Source organism: Crassostrea angulata, chromosome 6 (genome assembly GCF_025612915.1).
Source record: "Crassostrea angulata isolate pt1a10 chromosome 6, ASM2561291v2, whole genome shotgun sequence".
In the NCBI taxonomy this organism is placed as follows: Eukaryota; Metazoa; Mollusca; class Bivalvia; order Ostreida; family Ostreidae; genus Magallana; species Magallana angulata.
In genome coordinates this window covers 30,411,036-30,430,948 of record NC_069116.1, presented here as the reverse complement: position 1 = coordinate 30,430,948, position 19,913 = coordinate 30,411,036, and the positions used below count along the sequence as shown (strand labels likewise).

Sequence of the window (19,913 nt, the reverse complement as noted above, 5' to 3'; positions counted from 1 at the left end):
GGCTTGGTCTACATAATATCTATTCATGCTCATCAAAAGGGAAAATTTATTTCCAAAGAAATTTGAGAATAAAAGGGCCTTTCACGGATGTGCCGACCTTTAGTCGCAGTTGGTTTTCTTTCCGAGAGACGTCATATGAAGTTTATTTACCTTAAATTGCAGAACGCAAATGCACGACCCGTTATTTTGCGGTGAGGAACTAGGAATAAATAACGACAGAAAAAACAGGTAAGTGAGAAGGTGATAATGTAAACATTCCTAAATGTTTTTGTTTCGGCATTCGTTAATATTATGTCGTATAGGGCGACATCGGATTCTAGTTCGTGTAGAACTATGTATGTTGAATTCACGGTGGTTTCATTTTAAGAAACATACTAGTAATTGATATAGTTCATAATAGGGCCTGCTTCGTCATATGAAATAGAAACTTAATATAAGAGATATTGGTCTGATCCAACAATTCGTCAATTTTTTTTATTGAATAGAATTTCTACATGTGTATATCTCCATTAAAATAAGCATGTTAATTGGACAACTATTTTGGCCACACTTGAACAACCATAAAAAGACTGTCTACCTTATTCTTTAATGGAATTCACTACTGGAAATGGGAAGTTTTTCAAGGCACAATTAATGTGTCTTTAATTTTAAAGTAAAGTGGCTCAACACACCAGTGTATTATTTGATGGATCGATAAAGAATCATTTTTGGAAAATGATTTTACAAAAATGAGACCGATATCGGCCTTCAATTATAATATGATTTTTTTTTTGGTAATAAAAATCGGAAATATTGTTTTGGCTACGAACAGGATAATTTAGAGCAAAACCTTTGGAATCAATTTATGCTCAATACAATAACAATGTATCTATCATTCATATCAAAGACGGTCAAATTCATATCAAAGACGGTCAAATAAACTTTATGATATTTTTGAAAAAATAATTATGTTAACGGAAATAAATTATTGTAGATATTTTTAAACCTATGTATAAAAACTACAAATCAACTGTCACTCGCATTAAACAATTGCTATAAATTCATTCAACAAGAAATTGAAACGAAATAGTGAAAACCAAGGACAATTGGGAAATCTTTAATTCGAACCGATCCGGATATAATCAAATTGATATTGAACAAAATCACGTAAAGTTGGAAAAAATTACAGTTGATCTCATAATGCATATCAATTACTTGTAATAAACTGCCGTGAAAATAAATTTTGTAAAATTTCAATTTTAGAATAATTCTGATCGGGAACAGTTCTTTTTTTTAAAATCTGGATTGGTTCAAATTTGATAAATTTGCAAGTTTCAATTTCTTCGTAAAATATTATTGTTTGATATGTGCTTTATGTGACTATTTGTCATTTGTCATTTTTTATTTTTTTAGATTTTATCCAGAGATGTAAAAGATATAAAAATATAACAATATTAATTTTTAGGAAGTTTTTTTTTTCAATAAAAAATTATATACATTACCAAACCATCTTTGGCATTTGGCATCAATTGAGACAAACGTTTTAAGCACTAAAAATACTCTGTTTGCAATCAAAACAATTTTCCCTATTGCACTGAAGATTCTTCATCGATCCATCAAGAATTATTAATAAAATCGGCGTGTCGAGGAATCCTGTATAAGATTTTACATTGAATTTCTGTGTTAGAGTTATGGCACTTTTCCTGTACTCTCTCTCTCTCTCTCTCTCTCTCTCTCTCATTCTTCTCTCCTGTTTTTAAACACACAAGTGACCCGTATAAATTCGGACGAATTAACAGGTTGGTCTTCCTTTGAAAAAAAAAAAATTATTGGATATAAGCTTTCCGCATATTTCAAAATAAAATCTTCGCATTATCAGTAAGTTATCTAGATAATATTCAGTTGATGATTAAACCAAGGAATTCTTTTACCACACTGCCAACATCCCGCTTATTCTTGAAGTAACGGAAGTTCACTGCTAGTGTCTGCCCCCGAAGGTCTTTTTGGTGCTGATCTTATCTCCACTCTTCATATCCACTTACAAAAATGTTTGAGCTAGTTAGTAAAATAACGATATATCATGCAATCTTGTTCTATGTTGAAGCAATTGCGCTTTTATTGCATTTTGTACGGTATAAGAGCACCACTTAATAAGTATAAAAATAAATCGCTTATAATGTACACCGCGTATTTATAACGAGATCAAGAGCAAGCACACACATATGAAGAACATCATATTAATATTTTAACGGCTTTTGATATCTTCGTAATAGCAGTTATGTCGATTGTGAGGCTTTTTATATCGTCTAATTTCAAAGATGGATCACTGTTGAAGTAAATTGAACATTCGTGTATTGCAAAAGGAATGGACAGAATTAAGTCCCTGAACTAAAATTGTCCTCTGCTTTCCTTGTTCATTTTTATCTTCAGTCCCTTTCGCCAATATTTTTCAGTTTAAAACGTTCAATTGACCGTCTATTGATATGTACATTTTCATCTAATATTGGTGCGAATTCGTCTGTTTTCATGAAATGATGAGTAGGTTTTTTTCCGAGAGAATGGTCGATGACTTACACTCACCAAATCTTTTCTTGCTCCGCCAGGAAAATGTGTAGATCACCAACTCATTTCATAAAAGATCGACTAGGGTGTGTAATTTTTAGTGTCTGTAACATATTTTCTTAAAGGCTTAAAGTTATAGCAAGATAATCTTTAATACGAAAGCGTAGGAAGCAAAGAGAGACGATGAAAATATATATTGAAATCTGAAGCATCGGTATTTTTCGTTTCTTGTCGTATCTAACAAGGCTGTTTGATTCTCTCAGGCTAGGTGGTTTAGTCAATCAACACTATATTTTGCTTAAAAATTGAATTTAAGGTTGCGAATGTAAAACATGTAGTCGACATGCCTTTATTTGACCAGAGTACAACGCCATAATTGAAAAATATAATCTCTTGGTAATTGAAAAATATAATCTCCGAGTTAAGCGGTTTCCATAAATCAAAGGAATGGAAAATTTTACCGTTAAAAACGCAATAAAACTTATGAAAATGATTGCAAGAATTCACGTTTTTGGCAGGTAATAAATGATTCAAACGTTTAATCCCCAAAAAGATCACTTCTAATAGACCTGTGGTATTTTTATCGAGCGAATCTAAATACAACATGCTTGTGGTAGCTTTTTTATGTACACTTTTTAGCCGCATAAACATTTTCGATTAAGCGTAGACTCAAGGAAAAAGCAAAAATAGTAAACGAAAAGCATGTTTAAAACCTTATCGACTGATAGTGTTAAAAGAGAGATACACCTAAAACTCTTTAATCGCCTATATGTGAAAGATATATATATCTATTTTTTTCGGCGAAAGTCGAGAAGTTTACAGAGAGTGAAAGAGAGCAAACATTCTTGATGTACATCCAAACCTTGAACAAGCCAACATTTTTAGCATGAAATAATATTTACAAATATTTCAATCTCTTTTTTAAGACATTTGTGTAATGTATAGTTTTAACATATACTACAAACACCATGATGTTTCCCCGATCGAAACTACGGATGCAATACCTCTTACTTCATTCTGTCAGAAATGTCTCCTAAACAAAGAATTATGCTGCTAATGTGATGATCCATTTTCTTTCTTGCAATCTTAGCGAATACATACCGTGGAATCTGAATTTCATGGACCAATTTTTGAGGATACCCAAATGTTTTTATAGGTTCGCGGGAACGTAACTCTTTACAATTTGCTGAGGAATTTAATTCGTTTGTGAGTGGTACCCAGAGCATCCACGAAATTTAAGCCTCCACGAATAATAATGATTCTGTGGTATACATTTTTAAATTGCTAAATCTGTGCATTTTTAGATGTAGTTGAAAATTCAAAAAGTTTATTAAGTTTTTACGTGTAAAATTATTATGCTGTCTTGTCTGCTCTTGTCGAATTTCCAAATATATGTACAGCTACATGGCACAAACTAGCCATGAAACGTTTTTGAACACGTGATTAAGTTGTAAATTAAACAAGTCGACGTTTTGCTAGAATTTGAATTTTAAGGTAGCATTTAGTTTTACCCTGATGATTAGTTTTTAGATCAGTTTAGCAAGGAAGAGATAAATACATACATTATTTTGCTTCATGGAGGCCCTAAAATGTATTTCTAACACAAACTCCAGTATACCCATTATAAACTAGTATATATATAGCTCTAGAGATCTGTTCCAAAATGCTGTTAATTTGACATGGAATAAAAATTATAATAGTGGTTTCTGAATTATGATAACAAAATTACATAAACTGATGCATGGGAATATAATAATCAATAGGATTTATTTAGTTGAAAGTGTGCTGTCATGAAATAGAACATCGTTGTAAAAGGGTACGTAATCGTGACGTCTGGAGTGATTGTGTTATTGAGAGAGTTCGATCTAATCTGGGAATAAATGTACATGTACTATTGGTTTTCTCGGTACATTGTTGTAAATGTATTCTATAATTGTGATTCTGAAGGCTCTGTGTGAACTCTGTTTGATGTCATATCATACGAGGCTATGAGATTATGTCGTAATTTTAAATAACGTTCTAAAGGCTATAGAGTTGTCGTTCTGTAAATTTAGAATTTACCGGATGGCAGAAAATATACAACATGGCAGTGTGCACTTGCCAGAGTGTAATTTGACAGAGATTTGCTTAAAAGTTTTTTCATCCAATGACTTACGGCAATTCTAGGGCGTTAACGTTCTCTATATGCTCTAAAACTAAAAGTGTGCTCTCCATAATTCTGTACTATATATACTACTTTTACAGATTTATGACTACTATCATCAATGCAAGCGATGCTTCATACGGCTTAAGTGTTGCATTATCCGAAATGTACGCTATAAAATTTAGTATTGTATCCGAGGTTAGGATTGTAATATTCAATTTGAAACATAAATTTCGAATTTAGTTGTCATGTTGTAAATTTCAAATTTAGTTGTCATGTTGTAAATTTCGAATTTAGTTGTCCTGTTGTAAATTTTGTATTTACTGCTACCCGTTAAACTCTAAATTTACAACATGACACAGTGCAAAATGTTTGAAATATGTTCGAACAGAATAACCCAACACGAATGCTACATGCCTAAGAGAGAACTATCCAAAATTAATCATAAAAAGCAAGCTTATGGCTGTATTTCCCTTATCCCTGTGTCTTATTAAAGATAAGAGTATGCGTTTTTGTGCAATAATCATTTAGAAAAAAAACGACTACTATTTATACTTAAAGTTAAAGAGGGCTGAATGATCATGTCTATTTTCAGACTATATTAATCTCCTTAAAAAAGAGCTATGTATAAAAATAGAGCAAAATATTCATTTTTTTTAAATCTAAACATGGATTTTTTTTCTTTACATCATGATAGTTTATAACTAAACAAATCATATCTGAAAATTTAGGGAAGATCTTATATAATGGTTAATTTGTTAACCACTCAACCTCCTCACCTTAAAGAGACTTTGTCAAATAGGTATATCCCTTATAACTTTACCGAGAAATTTCATTTCTGAATGCCCTTAACTTATACAAAACCAAACAATAAGTAACAAACAGTGTATTTCATGAACACTACTTATTACGAGCAGTTCTGCAATGATAAATCACATACATGAAAGCAAATTATGTTGCTATCATTTTATATGATAAAAGTCACAACCTCTTTGAAGCTTGACCGTCGTATGCGTTAGAATCAAAGCCTTTGGAAAAATTCAGAGATATTTACATGTATGTATAGATGTCGTAACCATTTGCTGCCGAAAATCAGATACAAAGCACCGAATAAACCGTCCATTAATTTAACAACCATTGGTTATATAATTCAAATGAATGTAATATACCACAGATTACCGAGTACATTATGTATGTATATATATTCTAATGTGTTTATCAAGTCTAGCTCGATGACTGGGATTTCTGGTTGATCATTCGGGGGTCCTGTTTGCGGCACTGGGTGATGGCCACTCTTGATGTTCCTTCTTGTAACTACCGGCCCGGGGTTTTTACACCCGTAATGGAGACTGGCTGCACTCAAAGCGAGACATGTTTCCATCAAACGATCAGCAGGAATGTATTAATGTAAATACACACACATCGTTAAAAAGCCTCTTTGCTATTTAAGACAACCATTTCCCTGTTCGCGTAAATAGTTTACATTATATTTTATTTAAAGGATCCCTTCTCACGGAAGCCCAATTTGACCCCAATGGCAGAGAAAAATGAAGTCAGTTTACATAAACCGTCCGAGGACACACGGCTTTCAAGATTTAGCTCAGTATTGCATGTACTTGCCGAATATTTCCCCGATGTCTCATAGATTTAAGCAAAGCATCACTTAGTTCTAAGACTCGAGTGGTTTTCTTGTGACGTCACTGGGGATTTTTTTTTTTTGTCTACAAGTAGGAGACAGCAAAACTATGATCTTGTACTAGTTTTTCATTTTCCACTTATCATGAGACATAAAAAAAGAGCAGATAATGCATAAAGTAAAATCATATGCTTGTTAACTTTGGCAGACGTCCCGCGGGAACAACGGTACACTATTGTGTATAGATGGCCAGTAACATCTCCAGGGATAAGATTTGATCAGTGCTCATCAACCTTTGGCCAATACTCATTAGCACCTAATACAACATTCACACAGTGTGAATTATACACGTGCATCCTTTGTGGGGCCAAGGACGGCGACATGCACCGCGTCCAGTTGAAAACATGAGATATTGAGAAAGTGTAAGGAGTAGCATCGTGTATATATCCGTAACGATCAGTCTATAATTACGAACACATGATTAATTGTGTTGAAGTATCTAGCTATTTATAACATGCAAGGTTGAAACAAGACAAGGTTTCTTTATTTCCAAACCCTGCCACTTCAAATAAAAAAAGAAAGAAGGGGGAAAAGTCACTCGTATAACCACGCGAGTATATACATACCGTATTTTGTTAATTATACGGTGTGTTCGAGAGAGCACGATATGGGGATCAGAGTTCAGGTTTTGTGTTTATTGTCTAACAGCTGACAAGTGTTTTTGCCAATGGACATCAGACTAATGTTATGATTTTGGCAAGAAAGAAGTAAATAGTTGTCATATGTCCCAGGCCAGAGCCAGCGTGTTATATCAGAGAGAGAGAGAGAGAGAGAGAGAGAGAGAGAGAGAGAGAGAGAGACTCTTTTAATGCATAAATAGAGTGTAAGCAATTCAACTTTTACTCTATTTTAATACCGTTCCCTTAATCTTAACCTATACCTCATTAGATAAACCAGTCGGAGAATATAAAAAGACAAAAAATTAATAGATTTCTGGGAGCTTCTTTATTTCAATCTATACCCGTACATATCACGATTAGGGAAAGGCACAGACATGTAGCATCTTTATCTCATACCCCACATTTTATATAAAAATAAAAATCGAAAAAGACGCAAAACGAAATCACATTGTTAATAAATTAACAAGCTACCGTGACGTCATTGCTATAGTTTAGTTTAACAATGAACTATACGTGTTTACAATACATGTGGTTCATGTGGCTGAACTAGATATATAGAATCTGTTACAACGTGTCAATTAGTGCCAATCTATTGACTAGCACTAACATTACAAATTTACATCCCTTTGTCATGTACAGAGTAAAATCTTGGATGAATATGTACATGTAAATATGATCAGATCTATACAAATAAATAACGAAAAATAATGAAGATGAGTGACAAACAATTAAAAGAAACTCTTATTATTTACAACGTTAACTTCGAAACAATGTAAGTTTTGCAAATTCACTGTTTAGTGAGACTGGCAGTGAAAAAAGTTCATCTCGGACTTTCTCGAATCCTTCGAGATTTCGTCTAAGTCTTTTGAAGATGCGTTTGATCATTCTGTTAAAGAAACCATTATGGTTCTTAGAATAACTCGATTATCACAATAAGTCAAACTCTAAAGAATTTCCTTTCTTTGAGTATTACAACTGTTACCCCATGTCTTTTCATGAATTTTTATATATTAGTTTATTCATGGAAAACTTTCACAACAAAATCTGACTAGCAATCACGTTTTTCCATATAAGCACCTCAGAGAAAGGCCGTCGGTATATGCTTTAAAACCTTTGGCATTTACAAACTGTTTTCGGACGATAGGTCGTCGGCGGGTCTAACTGACATCTCAACGAATTTCAAAGATAACATTTCGTTGATAGACTTCCAATGGATCCCATCACGGTTGAAGAAATTCACGTGTTTACCCTGTGGGTAGTACTGTCCGTTTAGATTGGAATCGTAGCAATCCGAATACCACCATCCTCCCCGGAAGTGTTGCGCGCAGTTATTGTATCCCCTTCTGTCGTTGTCGCGGTCGTGTGTACTGAACATGTTTCCATTGTGGTTGTCACGAACTGATGTCATGGAATCTCCAGCGTTGCCATGGTAACCACGAACGTGTAGCTTGTAATTTTCTGTCTCGTTGCCGATTCGGAAGTAGTTATAGACTGCGTAGTATTTCTGTCCTTTGAAGTCTTCCAAGTCCACTCGCAACTGGAAAGGACCTAGATCAAAATTTAGAAAAAATGAATACAAGTTTTTAATAAACCCTTAAAACATAAAAAAGGGATTTGACTTCACCTAAAAAATCTGAATTTGGGTATTGTGTGAGTGTTTGTGTAAGAAATCTTTTGGGTCCATTGGCTCGTATCAGCAACATGAAGCCATAGACCAAACTCAGCCGCGATAAGTCAAGAAATTATCAAGTTTCCTTTCAATGAAATACTTTACAATGTGTTGGTATGTTATAATACTGATAAGCTAACATTGAAACCTTTCAAACTGTCATTCATCACTAGAGCCAGGAGGTTTCACTTAGCAAATAGACATTTTGACATCAATATTTCGGTCCAGTTCATGGGCAACTAAAGTATCGAGTGGGTAAGAGAGGGACTGTGATATCTGTTACGATTGCACAAAACCCGTTAATTACTGGACCAAGGCTAATGGATATATTGCATTATTTCAGGATAAAGTGAAGACTTAAGATTCGGACACTATGGCGTCGCCCATGCGTCGGCCGCTCCCCGCCCATTTGCCAAAACAAAGAGGTCAACAAGCACGGATAGAACTTAACGTTCTCCGACTGGACGAGGATGGAAACAGCTTGTATGACGAGGACTTTGACCCAAATGTCTGTCACTGTTTTCCGAACACCAGCAGTCTTCATATTCCGTCAATGCTCTACGACCACATCAACTGTCCTCATCACAACACCAAACATATTCAGCCTGCTCAAGCGCAAGTGTTTGCATATCCATGGACAGCGGCGACCAATAAACGCCGACAGACAGTGGGAGGGGGAGGGAGGAAACCTCGTTCCCCAGCAGCTGACTCGCTGGTGTCCGACAAGCTAAGCCTAATCGAGGAAGAGCCGCGGACTCCATTCGTCATCAAAACTGCTCCTCCATTTGCTAATCCATCCGTGTTTATGGAAAGCAAAGGGGAACCCCCGTTCACCGCCCCAGCCTATTCAAGATGGGAGAGCCACGGTGGTAAAGATGTGCCACGCGCTCAAAGTGTCCCCTCCCTAACAGGGTATAATCAACCAAGAACACCCAGACAATACGAAGATCCAAACCCCAATATCAGCACTCCATACGTCACTAACTACAACAGAAGGCCCGTCTCTATTCGTGACAGACAATTTGATGGACGCTACATAGACCCAAGTAAGACTTATCTTAATTCCCATAGCAATAATTATTTTCTGACGGTTCAGTATTAAATAATCTCTGTTTTTAATTGTTTAGAGGATGGGCAGGTTTACAAATTTAGAGTAAAATACGGCAAGAAGGAGATCGAAGCTGATCGCAAGCAGGATGACACAATAAGGGAGGAACCGGAAGAGTACAACTAAGATAGAAAACCACTCAAATACCCTTTTTACGGGGACTTTGGGTACAGCTGAATATAACTTTTGTCTTTCACTTGAATTTGTAAATAAATGTACATTTATGTGTAAATATGTAATATTAATTTATTGTTCTGTGTGATTTGTGCATGATGTATAATATTGTATGAATAAATCACCTTGGTTAGTTATTTCATGGAGCTTGTCATTTCCCATCCAGAATTCACCGGAGGGATCTCCGAATCCTTTTTTGTATGTATTCCAATCTCGATAAAAATTTACGGAGCCATCTTGGCGTCTTTGAAACACAGTCCATCCTGTAAATAGTTAAGTTTATACATGTCTTTATCGTTTGTGCAAGTAAACATCAAATGGTAATTATTCGTCCCGTTTAGATAAACCAATTGATGGTGATGATGCATATAAATGTAAATACAAAATTACACTTCTCTAGATTTCGTACTGTATGCAAACGAATTGTAGGTCAAAACACATTTTTTAAAGAAAATGAAATTACCTCCGGTGTTGTCAATGGATTTACAAACGACCTTGAAGGGTTCCTTGGACTTCCGTGGCTGAATCTTTATGTAGTAGTCTCCATCGAAACGGAGCCCGCCATGTTTGTATACGTCATGACAATCTGTAAAAACAAGGGTATTTATGTTAATAATCAGGTTAATAAACATAATTGTTTATCAAAAGTATGTAAACGCAAAAGAACAGGCACTTGTAAGCACCGAATGAACCCCAATAAAAAAAAAGAGTCGACCAAAAGTTTATTGGTGTGGCTTGAAAGATTACATGTGAGAGTCCTTAAGGAAGAAGCGGTTTCGTTGTTATAGAGTTTAGAAGTTTAAAAGTCGGATGCCAAAATGAATCCGACCATTTATCAATATGAAAACAAGAGCCGCCCAGTGCAAGAACCTTCGACCAGTGCTAAATCACGGCAGGATTTCCCTCTGTTGACTCTCCAAAACTGTGTTTTCTGCACTTTGAACATTCTTTTTGGATAAGGAATCAGTTCATTGCAATAAAGCCATTCCTGATTTTTTTTTAAAGTAAAGATAAACAACTCCCACTTTTGTTTTAATTTAACCCTCCATTTATATTGTTCAATTAATGTCTTTGAAGTTAAATTTGCCTTGAAAAAAATGAGCGAGACGGTTCGTTTAGAAGACCAGGTTTTGTGTTAGAGTGTACACGTGTAACCCATGATCAATACAAAGTTAGGTAATGCACATGATGAACAAAGTCAGCACCTCACTGAGTTTTGACTCACCAAGAGATAATTAACTGCGTTTGATGAGTTTCTGGATTTTAAAATAAATTGAAAATACCCCAAAAATGTCTTTTTAGTTTGAGTGAAAATGTTCGGATACCAACACGGTAACACGAGTACAAAATATGCAATAAGTAGTAATGGAATCACGATTTGGGGATCTTTAAGAGGTTTGTTTTGGTTATGGAAAGAAAATTAGATGACGTCACAAAGCGCTAATGCTGCAAGTGGCTTGCACTTCTACAGAGATACTTGCGGGAAATCGTTTAAGGCATTTGTTTTATCTTCATAGAATATTGACACATTGAGTGCCATATTATAGGCATGGTGCATAGTTAACAGCGAGAAATCACGCTTCAGATATATTGTAGTTAAAATATGTTAACACTGCTGATTGCAGACAGACGAATTATATCAGATTTTGCCCATCTATCAAAAATATTACAGAACGCTTCTCTTCCGTTTTATGGCCCGCTACAAGATTACTAACAGCTAAATTTTTTGAGAAGCATAAGATAAAAAGGATAATGCCCCTATCTTATCATCCAAAAAAGAATATACCTGCAGATTTATTTTTAATTCGGATACAAGTATTATGTTAAACTATTCAAATCACACATTTTCAAAAGAAGTGAAATTTTAAAAAGAGAAATCGTACATAATATGTATCTTTAGAGAACTCTACGGTCGAGTCCGCCGTAAAAAATTGTTTTGCTGGATAAATAGATGAAACATTTTTAAAATAGGTTGATATTAGAGCCGGGGTTATCCTTTTGAACCATGCATTGAAAAATAATTTTTTCGTATCTACGCATTGAAGCAATAGTTCTTCAAAGTTTCGTTATTATCTTCGAAAGACTTCATATTTAAGCTAAGCTATCACAAGAAATGATTAGTTAATTCAAAATCAAAAAGAAAAAGCTTTGCGAAGTCGTTGCAATCATTGATGCTAAGCTCTTTTGCATGTGATTAATCTTTACCTATATACACAATAAAAGCTGTTATCAATTAGAAGTGCAGCAAAGAAGCAACTTATTTTTTGCAATTATTCATTGATCTATCAAAATGGTTTCAAAACCCCCCCCAAAAAACTCCCCTTTTTTTCCTCGATAGTCTGTGAAATTTTCTTTTTCATGTCGCCCTTTAAACTACTACAGTAAAAATCTTCAGTCAAAAAGACAATCAACACAATTTACCGTCAATTAGTAGAACCGTATTGTATTTTGCCAAGCACCAATTTATGGTTGTCGTTATGTTTTCAATGCGAGAATATGAACATTTTGGCACCAATATCGCCAACAAGGAGTTTCGATATAATAGTTATTCTATTGTAACTTTTTGACGTTAAATCATCTCGACTACTAGATAATTTTCCCCCACTTTTATCACATCTGTTGCCCTCTCCTAATCTTATCATCCCAAAGGCTTAACTTGGTTGACTTCAAAGTAACTAATTTCCCTGATCTAGTGTTTCATTTAACATGCTGATTGATCCATTAGTTGTCGCTGTCTGTTCTCAATTGTCAGGAACCAAAGATCTAGCTACGATTCAGAATACGGAAAAGAATTTCATCTTCGGATATATTTTGTTTCTTTTCTTTTTTTTAACTTTTTCAAAAAGGGGCGTTCAAATCAATTCATTCATAAATTTTAAAATGATATCAATAACAAAAGATTCTGTACCGTGTTCTTAAAATTCTAAGAGTGGATGATCTCTCTCTCTCTCTCTCTCTCTCTCTCTCTCTCTCTCTCTCTCTCTCTCTCTCTCTCTCTCTCTCTCTCATGCTGACCTGCGTTGTTTAATAGGCACACGAAGCTTAGAGTAAAGTCTGCTCCCACCCGTTCTCTACGATCAGCGATTTCGCTAAAAAGATTACTCCATTGAGAAATCGCTATCTCTAGCATAGTGTCGACAAACACGATGATTCAATCGCTGATCTCGTTAAAGAGATTTCAGGCTTGTCACAATGTAACATTACTTATCTGCTGTTGACTCTATATTAAGCCGTCCCAGGTGTAAAACAAGGATGCATGATTTTGCCATTGTCGTTTGGATTAGGGGTCGGTTTTCTGTCTCTATTACATGGTCCAAAACTGATGATTGGACGCAAACAATGAGTTCTATGTCGACAAAATATAGGGTCAAGTTTCACGGATTGTTCACAAATTTACCCGGTCCTATAGTATCTTTTGATCTTTCTTGATGGGTGAGTCATGGGCAGATAGGCTTAAAGACCTGCCCGTCATAGAGTTTTCTTCACATTTGAGTGTATCACAGTATTTAATCCACTGATTTGATGTATCTGATATATGTGGTGCATATCTTAAATCTCTCTCTAAACAAAGGCACAACAAGACTCAAATGCAGAATTCTGATCTTTGTGAAAACTTATCTCATATATCTTGCTTGTTCCCACCTTAAAGGGCATTTCCTATCAATAATACTTCGGTAACAAAAGAATCAGGTAGCCGTAGATAATAAGAGAAAATAAGAAAAACGAAAAAAGAACAATTTCGAGAGAATGCCAAAGAAATACATTGGGTGTGCATCAACATAGAAATTTGCAATTTCGGAATTGCCCAATAATATTGCTAACTATATATAAAATAACATTAAAGTTTTTTACTGTACCACGTTTGTAAATTGCACATATTATGAGATGCGGAAAATTCTGCTATTTTATTTAATAGCCACTGTTCTTTCAACACCCAAATCAGTTTTTAAAAAGTCGGACAATTCAAACCTGGATTAGGTATGCACATGTAACAGTAGGGGTTGCTTGTTTATATGGACGAAATATTTCAAAAATGTCCGCTATAGCCAACAATCGCAGGAATTGGACCAGAATCTACATGATAATGGAATTGACTTTACAGAATCATATCGCAGAATAAATACTCATGGTATGCGAGAACTTGTGAACATTTGAGGGAATATCACACCGTCAGCGCTCAGGGTCAGCGTGGTTAAATGGGGAGAAGCATTGGGTACAGACAGAATAGAACTGCTGACTAATAGAAATTAAAAAAACGAAAGAGAAATAAAAAATAATGATGTATATTCATCGGCGTAAAAATAAGGTTGCTCTTTATTAATTGAGCAAACAATCATAAAGCATTAATTGTGCTTTCTTGCGTGTTTCTATGTATTGCATTTCACGCCAACCAACCGTGCATAATTCGGCCTTGTTAAGAGAGGTTCGACACAAATTCCGGCGAAAGTAAAAAGTTAAACAAGAAGATAAAGACAGATATTTTAAACATGTTTTAAATGGATTGTTCTTTTCTACAGGGGGTGCAAATACTATAACTCGAAAAACAAATATTGGAGGTTTTGGGCCAGCTGTTCTTGTGGCCCTTTATCTGCTGTGGGCACCAACTGACCCCCCGACATCGAGTCCTTTACCCAGCTAATTCTTAATTCTGTGGTTACTAGTAAGATAGGTCATAATGAGGAGATTGTTTGTTGTATGATAACCGACTATATTCACTGCATATGTTGACGCCTTTTCCGCCTTCTCCAAACAAGATCTCTGATATATTAATCAGCATAGCAGAAATCCACAAGATATGTCAATAACATAATAACAACAACATATAGTGAGCTCGGGATTCCCGAGTGCACAAACTTCGGCATAGCAAAAGAAACTACCTGCATTAACTGTCTTAACCGAGAAGCAGAGTGTGGTGTCTTGCTTCTCTTTTTGATTTTTCTTAAATATTTATCTTGGTTTAGTTCACATTCAATCTCGCTTGTCGAGATGTTTCGACTGATTTCCTCTTGGTTGTTTCGGCTCGCCATCCAGTGATTAGCAGCACTGTCTGTTTTGAATTATACCGTTCGTTCAGAGCCATCGACACACTCAGACTTCAGACTTTCTAGGTCGCCACATGATTTTTTTCTCTAATTTCCCTCATCCTTGACATTCATATTTGATCAAATTATCCAAAATTATTTTTATTTTAAAGAAGAACTCTAGTAAATAGAACCAATTTTAATTTACTCGTAATTTACAATTTTTTTTTCTCTTTAAACAAGCCTTGTAAAACTAAAATAAAGCGGCGCTATGGGAAGGCATTTTTATCTAACATCTCCTTTCTAAAGTTTCAGAGAAAATGTTTCACTTTTTGCACTTTTACTGGGTGGGCGCGAATGCACAAGCGATGTTATCGAGATCATTGGATTAACGAGATTTGAGCGAAGACAAATGCATCTCACACAATCATCTGGCCGGGATCATCTATAAATCGAGTTAATCTGTTTGTTGGCAAGAGATTATTGTATAGTGACAAATATCCGCGAGGTCGAAGAAACAGGGAATAGGTCACCAAATGTCAAAATTAATTTTTATTTATTTCTACCGGGGGCTGTATTAATACACTGGTCGGCCATAACTTAAATTACTGACATCCTACCAGAGAAATAATGTCACTACTAATTTAGTATATGTCCAAGAAAAATGGGAGCTTAAATTGATTTATTCACCTATATTTCAACGTTATTGAAAAAATATCTCTTAGAAGTTACCCCCACGCATACCATTTTTCGTATTCATTATCAAAGATTACTTAAGATTCAGATTTATGCCTTACTTTATTTCTTGTAATCTCATATTACACAGATATTTGTACATGATCTGTAAAATACCAATGTGCCACCTGCTCATACCAATTATATTTAACCAATAGCATTTAAGTACATCAAATATGATAGCAGGCATTCTACACTCGCTTGCAAGGACGTCAAAATGACAAAATACAAGATTCTTTGCATTCTTGAATTTCTGACAACTTTATGGCACTAGACCCATTTTAACTTAAACTGGCACCTTAGTGTTCACAAATTTCTAAGGCATTTTGTCACTCTGAACAATTGAAATAACTTTTCAACTTTACAAAAATTAATATATAAATGAATTGATCATAAATAAACAAACAGTCTACACTATCAATAGCATAGAGAGTGATTTTAACCACCAAGAGAAGAAAGGGTACCAAACGTAGATGACATTTGAATATGGAAGCAATTGCATTAACCATGCCATCATGCCTTTGTGCGTTATAAAATATTTGACTTTTTCTAAAAAAAAAAAAAAAAAAAAAAAAAATAGAAAAACTTACGTTTGGGGAATCCTCTCTTTGGTTCCGGTGTTGTCTTCGCGGATACAGTTATCGCCGGCGTCGTCACAACTTCTTGTGCAGCAGGTTGCACAGTCTTTGGCGGGGACATGTTTCCAAGTCTGTCTATCGCCTCTGTTAAATTCTTAACAACATTTTCTAAAACTCCAAAATGTCCATTTAAATTGTCCATGCTTCTCTTCTGAGAACGAATTTGATTCTTCAGTCTCTCCAAAGATTCATTTGAGTTCAAGACAAGATCTCTATATGACCTTGTAGAATTGGGGGTTACGTCTTGTTGCAAGATGAGTTTCTTTTCAAGCGACCTGAATCTTTTATCAAATTCTGCTGACAATTGTTTGTAAAACTTCCGACATCTATTGCCCTTGTGAGCTTTGGGCTCTACGAAAATACAAACACAGACGATGGACAACACGCGAATCAAGTTATTCAGATTCATTTTCTTTTGGAATCAGTCCCGACGAATTGCACAGTCAAACAGATTCATGCGATTGCACACACAAAAAGAATTTCGAGAAATGAATATATCCGTCTTCAATGCAGGATTTTCTTTTGTGTGGAGAGATGCCTTTTCACTATAATCAGGAGAGGACAGCCCCGTTATAAATCACGTCTTTGTCACTCGGATGGAAAACATATAATGTATCAGGTATCTTGCTCCATGTCAGGTATATTGGGGGTAGACCAACCTTTTTAAAAGGAGAAAAAAAACAACAGCTGATCTTGCTCGTCGTGGGTCTGTATCAACTGGAGTAATGCGGGGCAGTTGCCGGTCTGTAAATAAGAGAGAGAAAGAAAATAGAACTAGAAGGCTAGGCTTGCCGATAGAGGGCGGTCTTTTAAACGCTAATACAATCTATTGTTCCAAACCGTCAGCAAGACCTACCCAGGTCCCCTGTCTGAACTGTCAATAAGAGACAGTGACTTTATTTTTTGTTGTCCGTTAGCACCTGTAATCCGTTTTAAACCTTTTCGTGCCGAATGCGGACTCATCCCCAAATATTGATTTCACTGGCTATTGTCAATTCCACATATTAGTTTTTCTGCCTCCATTTTAACCCCCATTTTAACACATTAAGAAGAGAAAAAAAAGGTTCAACTGGTAAAATGAGGCTTAGAGCACGAACGAATTCTGGCAACCGCAACGGATACGCCGGTTGTAAAAACAAAATATTTTGGGAATATTTATTAGCTCAATTTCGCCGATTTGTATAACAGAAAGAAGACTTTATCTACCACATATACCTGTTAAATTTTTAAGCTTGCAGTTAATGTTTGCTATTCAATTTAAACATGAAACATAAATAAATAATACCGAGATTTAAACATAATCAATGAGAAATGAAACACTCGGGTATAAGGTTTCTATCTGGGCCTCGGAATAAAGCTTTCTTTTCGGCCTCTTTTCTCGACGAAACACTGTCAATATTATTTCAAATCCCAGCCAAAAACTGGACAATAAAAGTTAAATTTCTATTTTTTGTCAACTTGATTTGGTTTAACAATTCAAAATTAACTAAGTTTTGACTGTTCATTTACACAATTTCGTACAAACCTGAAAATGTATTGAGTTACGATTCGGCATGCAAATGATACCTGCGACATTCCTCGGAAATAGATATGAATTTGATATTTGTATTCTTATAAGTGAGGAGCAATCTATTGTCCTGAGTTGTTTAGATTTTGTGTTGAATTATATTGGCTGTGACATTGGCCGCGAGGGGAATATACGGGTCATTAGTTCACTAATTCGCCCCACTTCTTTTACAGACTAGCGCCTACACACCCTCGTAACACCGCGGGTGCGAAAAAAGTCATAAATTACCGATACAAATTGTAAAAACGTCTGAGAGCCAATACATTATCTTAATTATCAAAGAAAACGGACATAAGGTGTCACTTTTAATTACAACCTACAACTTCAAGCCAGTTGAGCAATAGAATAAAATAAAATATGTAGTAGATTAATTGTATCGTGCATACTTTGCATTAACAGAAGCTTTTGTTTAAACTGCAAATTATTTTTATGAATTAATTTTCATTAAAAAAATGTACTAAATTATGTCAAAGCCAAAAATAAAAGCATGTACTAACGGGAATAAGTGTACAAGTTCAAAACTTTATATAGTTTTGTAGCACAATTTTTTTTCTTACCTTTTGAAAAAAAACTACTAAAGCAGAATCTGTGCGTTAAAGGTATTATCCAAAAAATCCAAAATAGTGTAAAGCCGACACGGAAAGATGAGAGAATTCACAAAATGTGTTCAGTGTACTATCGCCGTGCGAGCAGCGAGAACATCTGTTCAAGTTACTATATCACCGATGTGTTCTCTGCTCGTAGCCTTCGTAAGAGATGAGAGCGTATTTCTGTGACTCACGAACTTATTACAAACGCTAGCTAGCTAGCTAGCGGATACAAAAAGAACTGGGCGCTCTTATCAATACTCTACCAAGCATCCGTCTTGTAATAGGACACCGAACCTTTTTATTCTGTGTGTGCGGGGGAACGCTTTCGTTTTTGTGTGTTTTTATATATATATATACAAATTAATTAACACAGAGATTTAAGGGAATTAATTGAAAATTAAAAGATTAGATAAAATTTGCGTCTGTTTTGAGACGAAATTAGGGTGTGAAGATTTGTGAGGGTTTTTTTCATTAGAAGTGTTCGTTTTACCACGTCAATTAGGTTACGGTTGGAAATATGCTTGATGAACCGCGGGGGTCCGCTGTTGTCTAGTAATCAAACACACCCTCTCTACCGGGGGTTCTGTCTCAGCAGGGATTTTTTACTCAACACCGCCATGTATACTCAGTGCATCAGTGGTATTTGAAACATGCCATGTATACTCAAAACTGTCTTATCATATAAATAAATTTGTGTGGGAAAATTTTCCCAACTTTTTACCGTGACAGTATATAAATCGCATGAATTGAAAAATCTTCGAATTTGAAAAATATAAGATTATTTATATTTTCATGAAATTCTAATGTTACGGTTAAAGAAGAAAGAATAAAGTGCCAACTTTGAATATTTGGACAAACAAATTTAGCGCATGAAACTTACGGAAAAAATACTTACCTAACGTGAATTTGCTTTTATTCCGTTTCGTTCAATAGACCGGTCTAAAACTAACTCGAATGAAATATCTTGTGCAACCTTGTGTTGCATAAGGCACCGAAATAATCAAATTTGTGCAAGCTTAAGAAATCTTTGGAATTTTAGTGATAAACAATAGGGACAATGACTTAAAGAATAAGCTAATTACAACAGACCGAAGATAAAAATCAAAACTTGATCTGTAATGTCTGTCAAAATAACAGCCACTTTGTGCAATTCAAAACACATTGTCAAATGCTTCGTTTCTCTCTCTCCGCTGGTGGTTTTTTTGTCGCTATCAACTTGACTCATAATTAAGATATGCAAACAGATAGATCAATTGAACGACAATTTTTAAAATTTTCAACAAGTTAAAACATTTTTTTTATGCTCAAAGCAAAATTGTGAACCTTTTTATAAATCATTTATTGCTTGGGGTATTTAATCCAGTACACTTTTTATGTTTTAAAACCTAATTTGAAGTTTTCACAGTTATAA

General features: G+C 35.0%; 2 protein-coding genes across 4 annotated transcripts; one reads left to right on the top strand and one right to left on the bottom strand.

The window, feature by feature from the left end:
* The first annotated feature begins 80 nt into the window (after nucleotides 1-80).
* LOC128187354 (uncharacterized) lies at nucleotides 81-10,088 on the top strand. Of its 2 annotated transcripts, none has more exons than XM_052857770.1 (3): nucleotides 81-228; nucleotides 9,013-9,715; nucleotides 9,797-10,088. In XM_052857770.1, exons 2-3 carry the CDS (start codon nucleotides 9,043-9,045, stop codon nucleotides 9,901-9,903), a joined length of 780 nt encoding a protein of 259 aa, XP_052713730.1. In that variant the 5' UTR covers nucleotides 81-228; nucleotides 9,013-9,042; the 3' UTR covers nucleotides 9,904-10,088. The 2 variants fall into 2 exon arrangements, with proteins under 2 accessions (XP_052713730.1, XP_052713731.1); XM_052857771.1 differs by lacking the exon at nucleotides 81-228 and adding an exon at nucleotides 8,589-8,924.
* LOC128187353 (ficolin-1-like) lies at nucleotides 7,307-19,522 on the bottom strand. 2 transcript variants are annotated; one of them, XM_052857769.1, is made up of 5 exons: nucleotides 19,398-19,522; nucleotides 16,298-17,089; nucleotides 10,415-10,537; nucleotides 10,077-10,214; nucleotides 7,307-8,548 (listed from the first exon to the last, which is right to left on the bottom strand). In XM_052857769.1, the coding sequence occupies exons 2-5, from the start codon at nucleotides 16,752-16,754 to the stop codon at nucleotides 8,121-8,123; spliced, it is 1,146 nt and encodes a 381-aa protein (XP_052713729.1). In that variant the 5' UTR covers nucleotides 16,755-17,089; nucleotides 19,398-19,522; the 3' UTR covers nucleotides 7,307-8,120. The 2 variants fall into 2 exon arrangements, with proteins under 2 accessions (XP_052713729.1, XP_052713728.1); XM_052857768.1 differs by lacking the exon at nucleotides 19,398-19,522 and adding an exon at nucleotides 18,470-18,686.
* Nucleotides 19,523-19,913: the final 391 nt, after the last annotated feature.

What these genes read in the sequence shown, in the direction of transcription:
- LOC128187353 (XM_052857769.1), bottom strand. Translation starts at nt 16,754, where the DNA reads ATGAATCTGAATAACTTGATTCGCGTGTTGTCCATCGTCTGTGTTTGT. An exon ending in ATCCATTGACAACACCGGAG is followed by an intron (nt 10,215 to 10,414) that starts GTAATTTCATTT and finishes AACTATTTACAG; the next exon opens with GATGGACTGTGTTTCAAAGA. An exon ending in CCATGAAATAACTAACCAAG is followed by an intron (nt 8,549 to 10,076) that starts GTGATTTATTCA and finishes ATTTTGATCTAG; the next exon opens with GTCCTTTCCAGTTGCGAGTG.
- LOC128187354 (XM_052857770.1), top strand. Translation starts at nt 9,043, where the DNA reads ATGGCGTCGCCCATGCGTCGGCCGCTCCCCGCCCATTTGCCAAAACAA. An exon ending in TGGACGCTACATAGACCCAA is followed by an intron (nt 9,716 to 9,796) that starts GTAAGACTTATC and finishes TTAATTGTTTAG; the next exon opens with AGGATGGGCAGGTTTACAAA.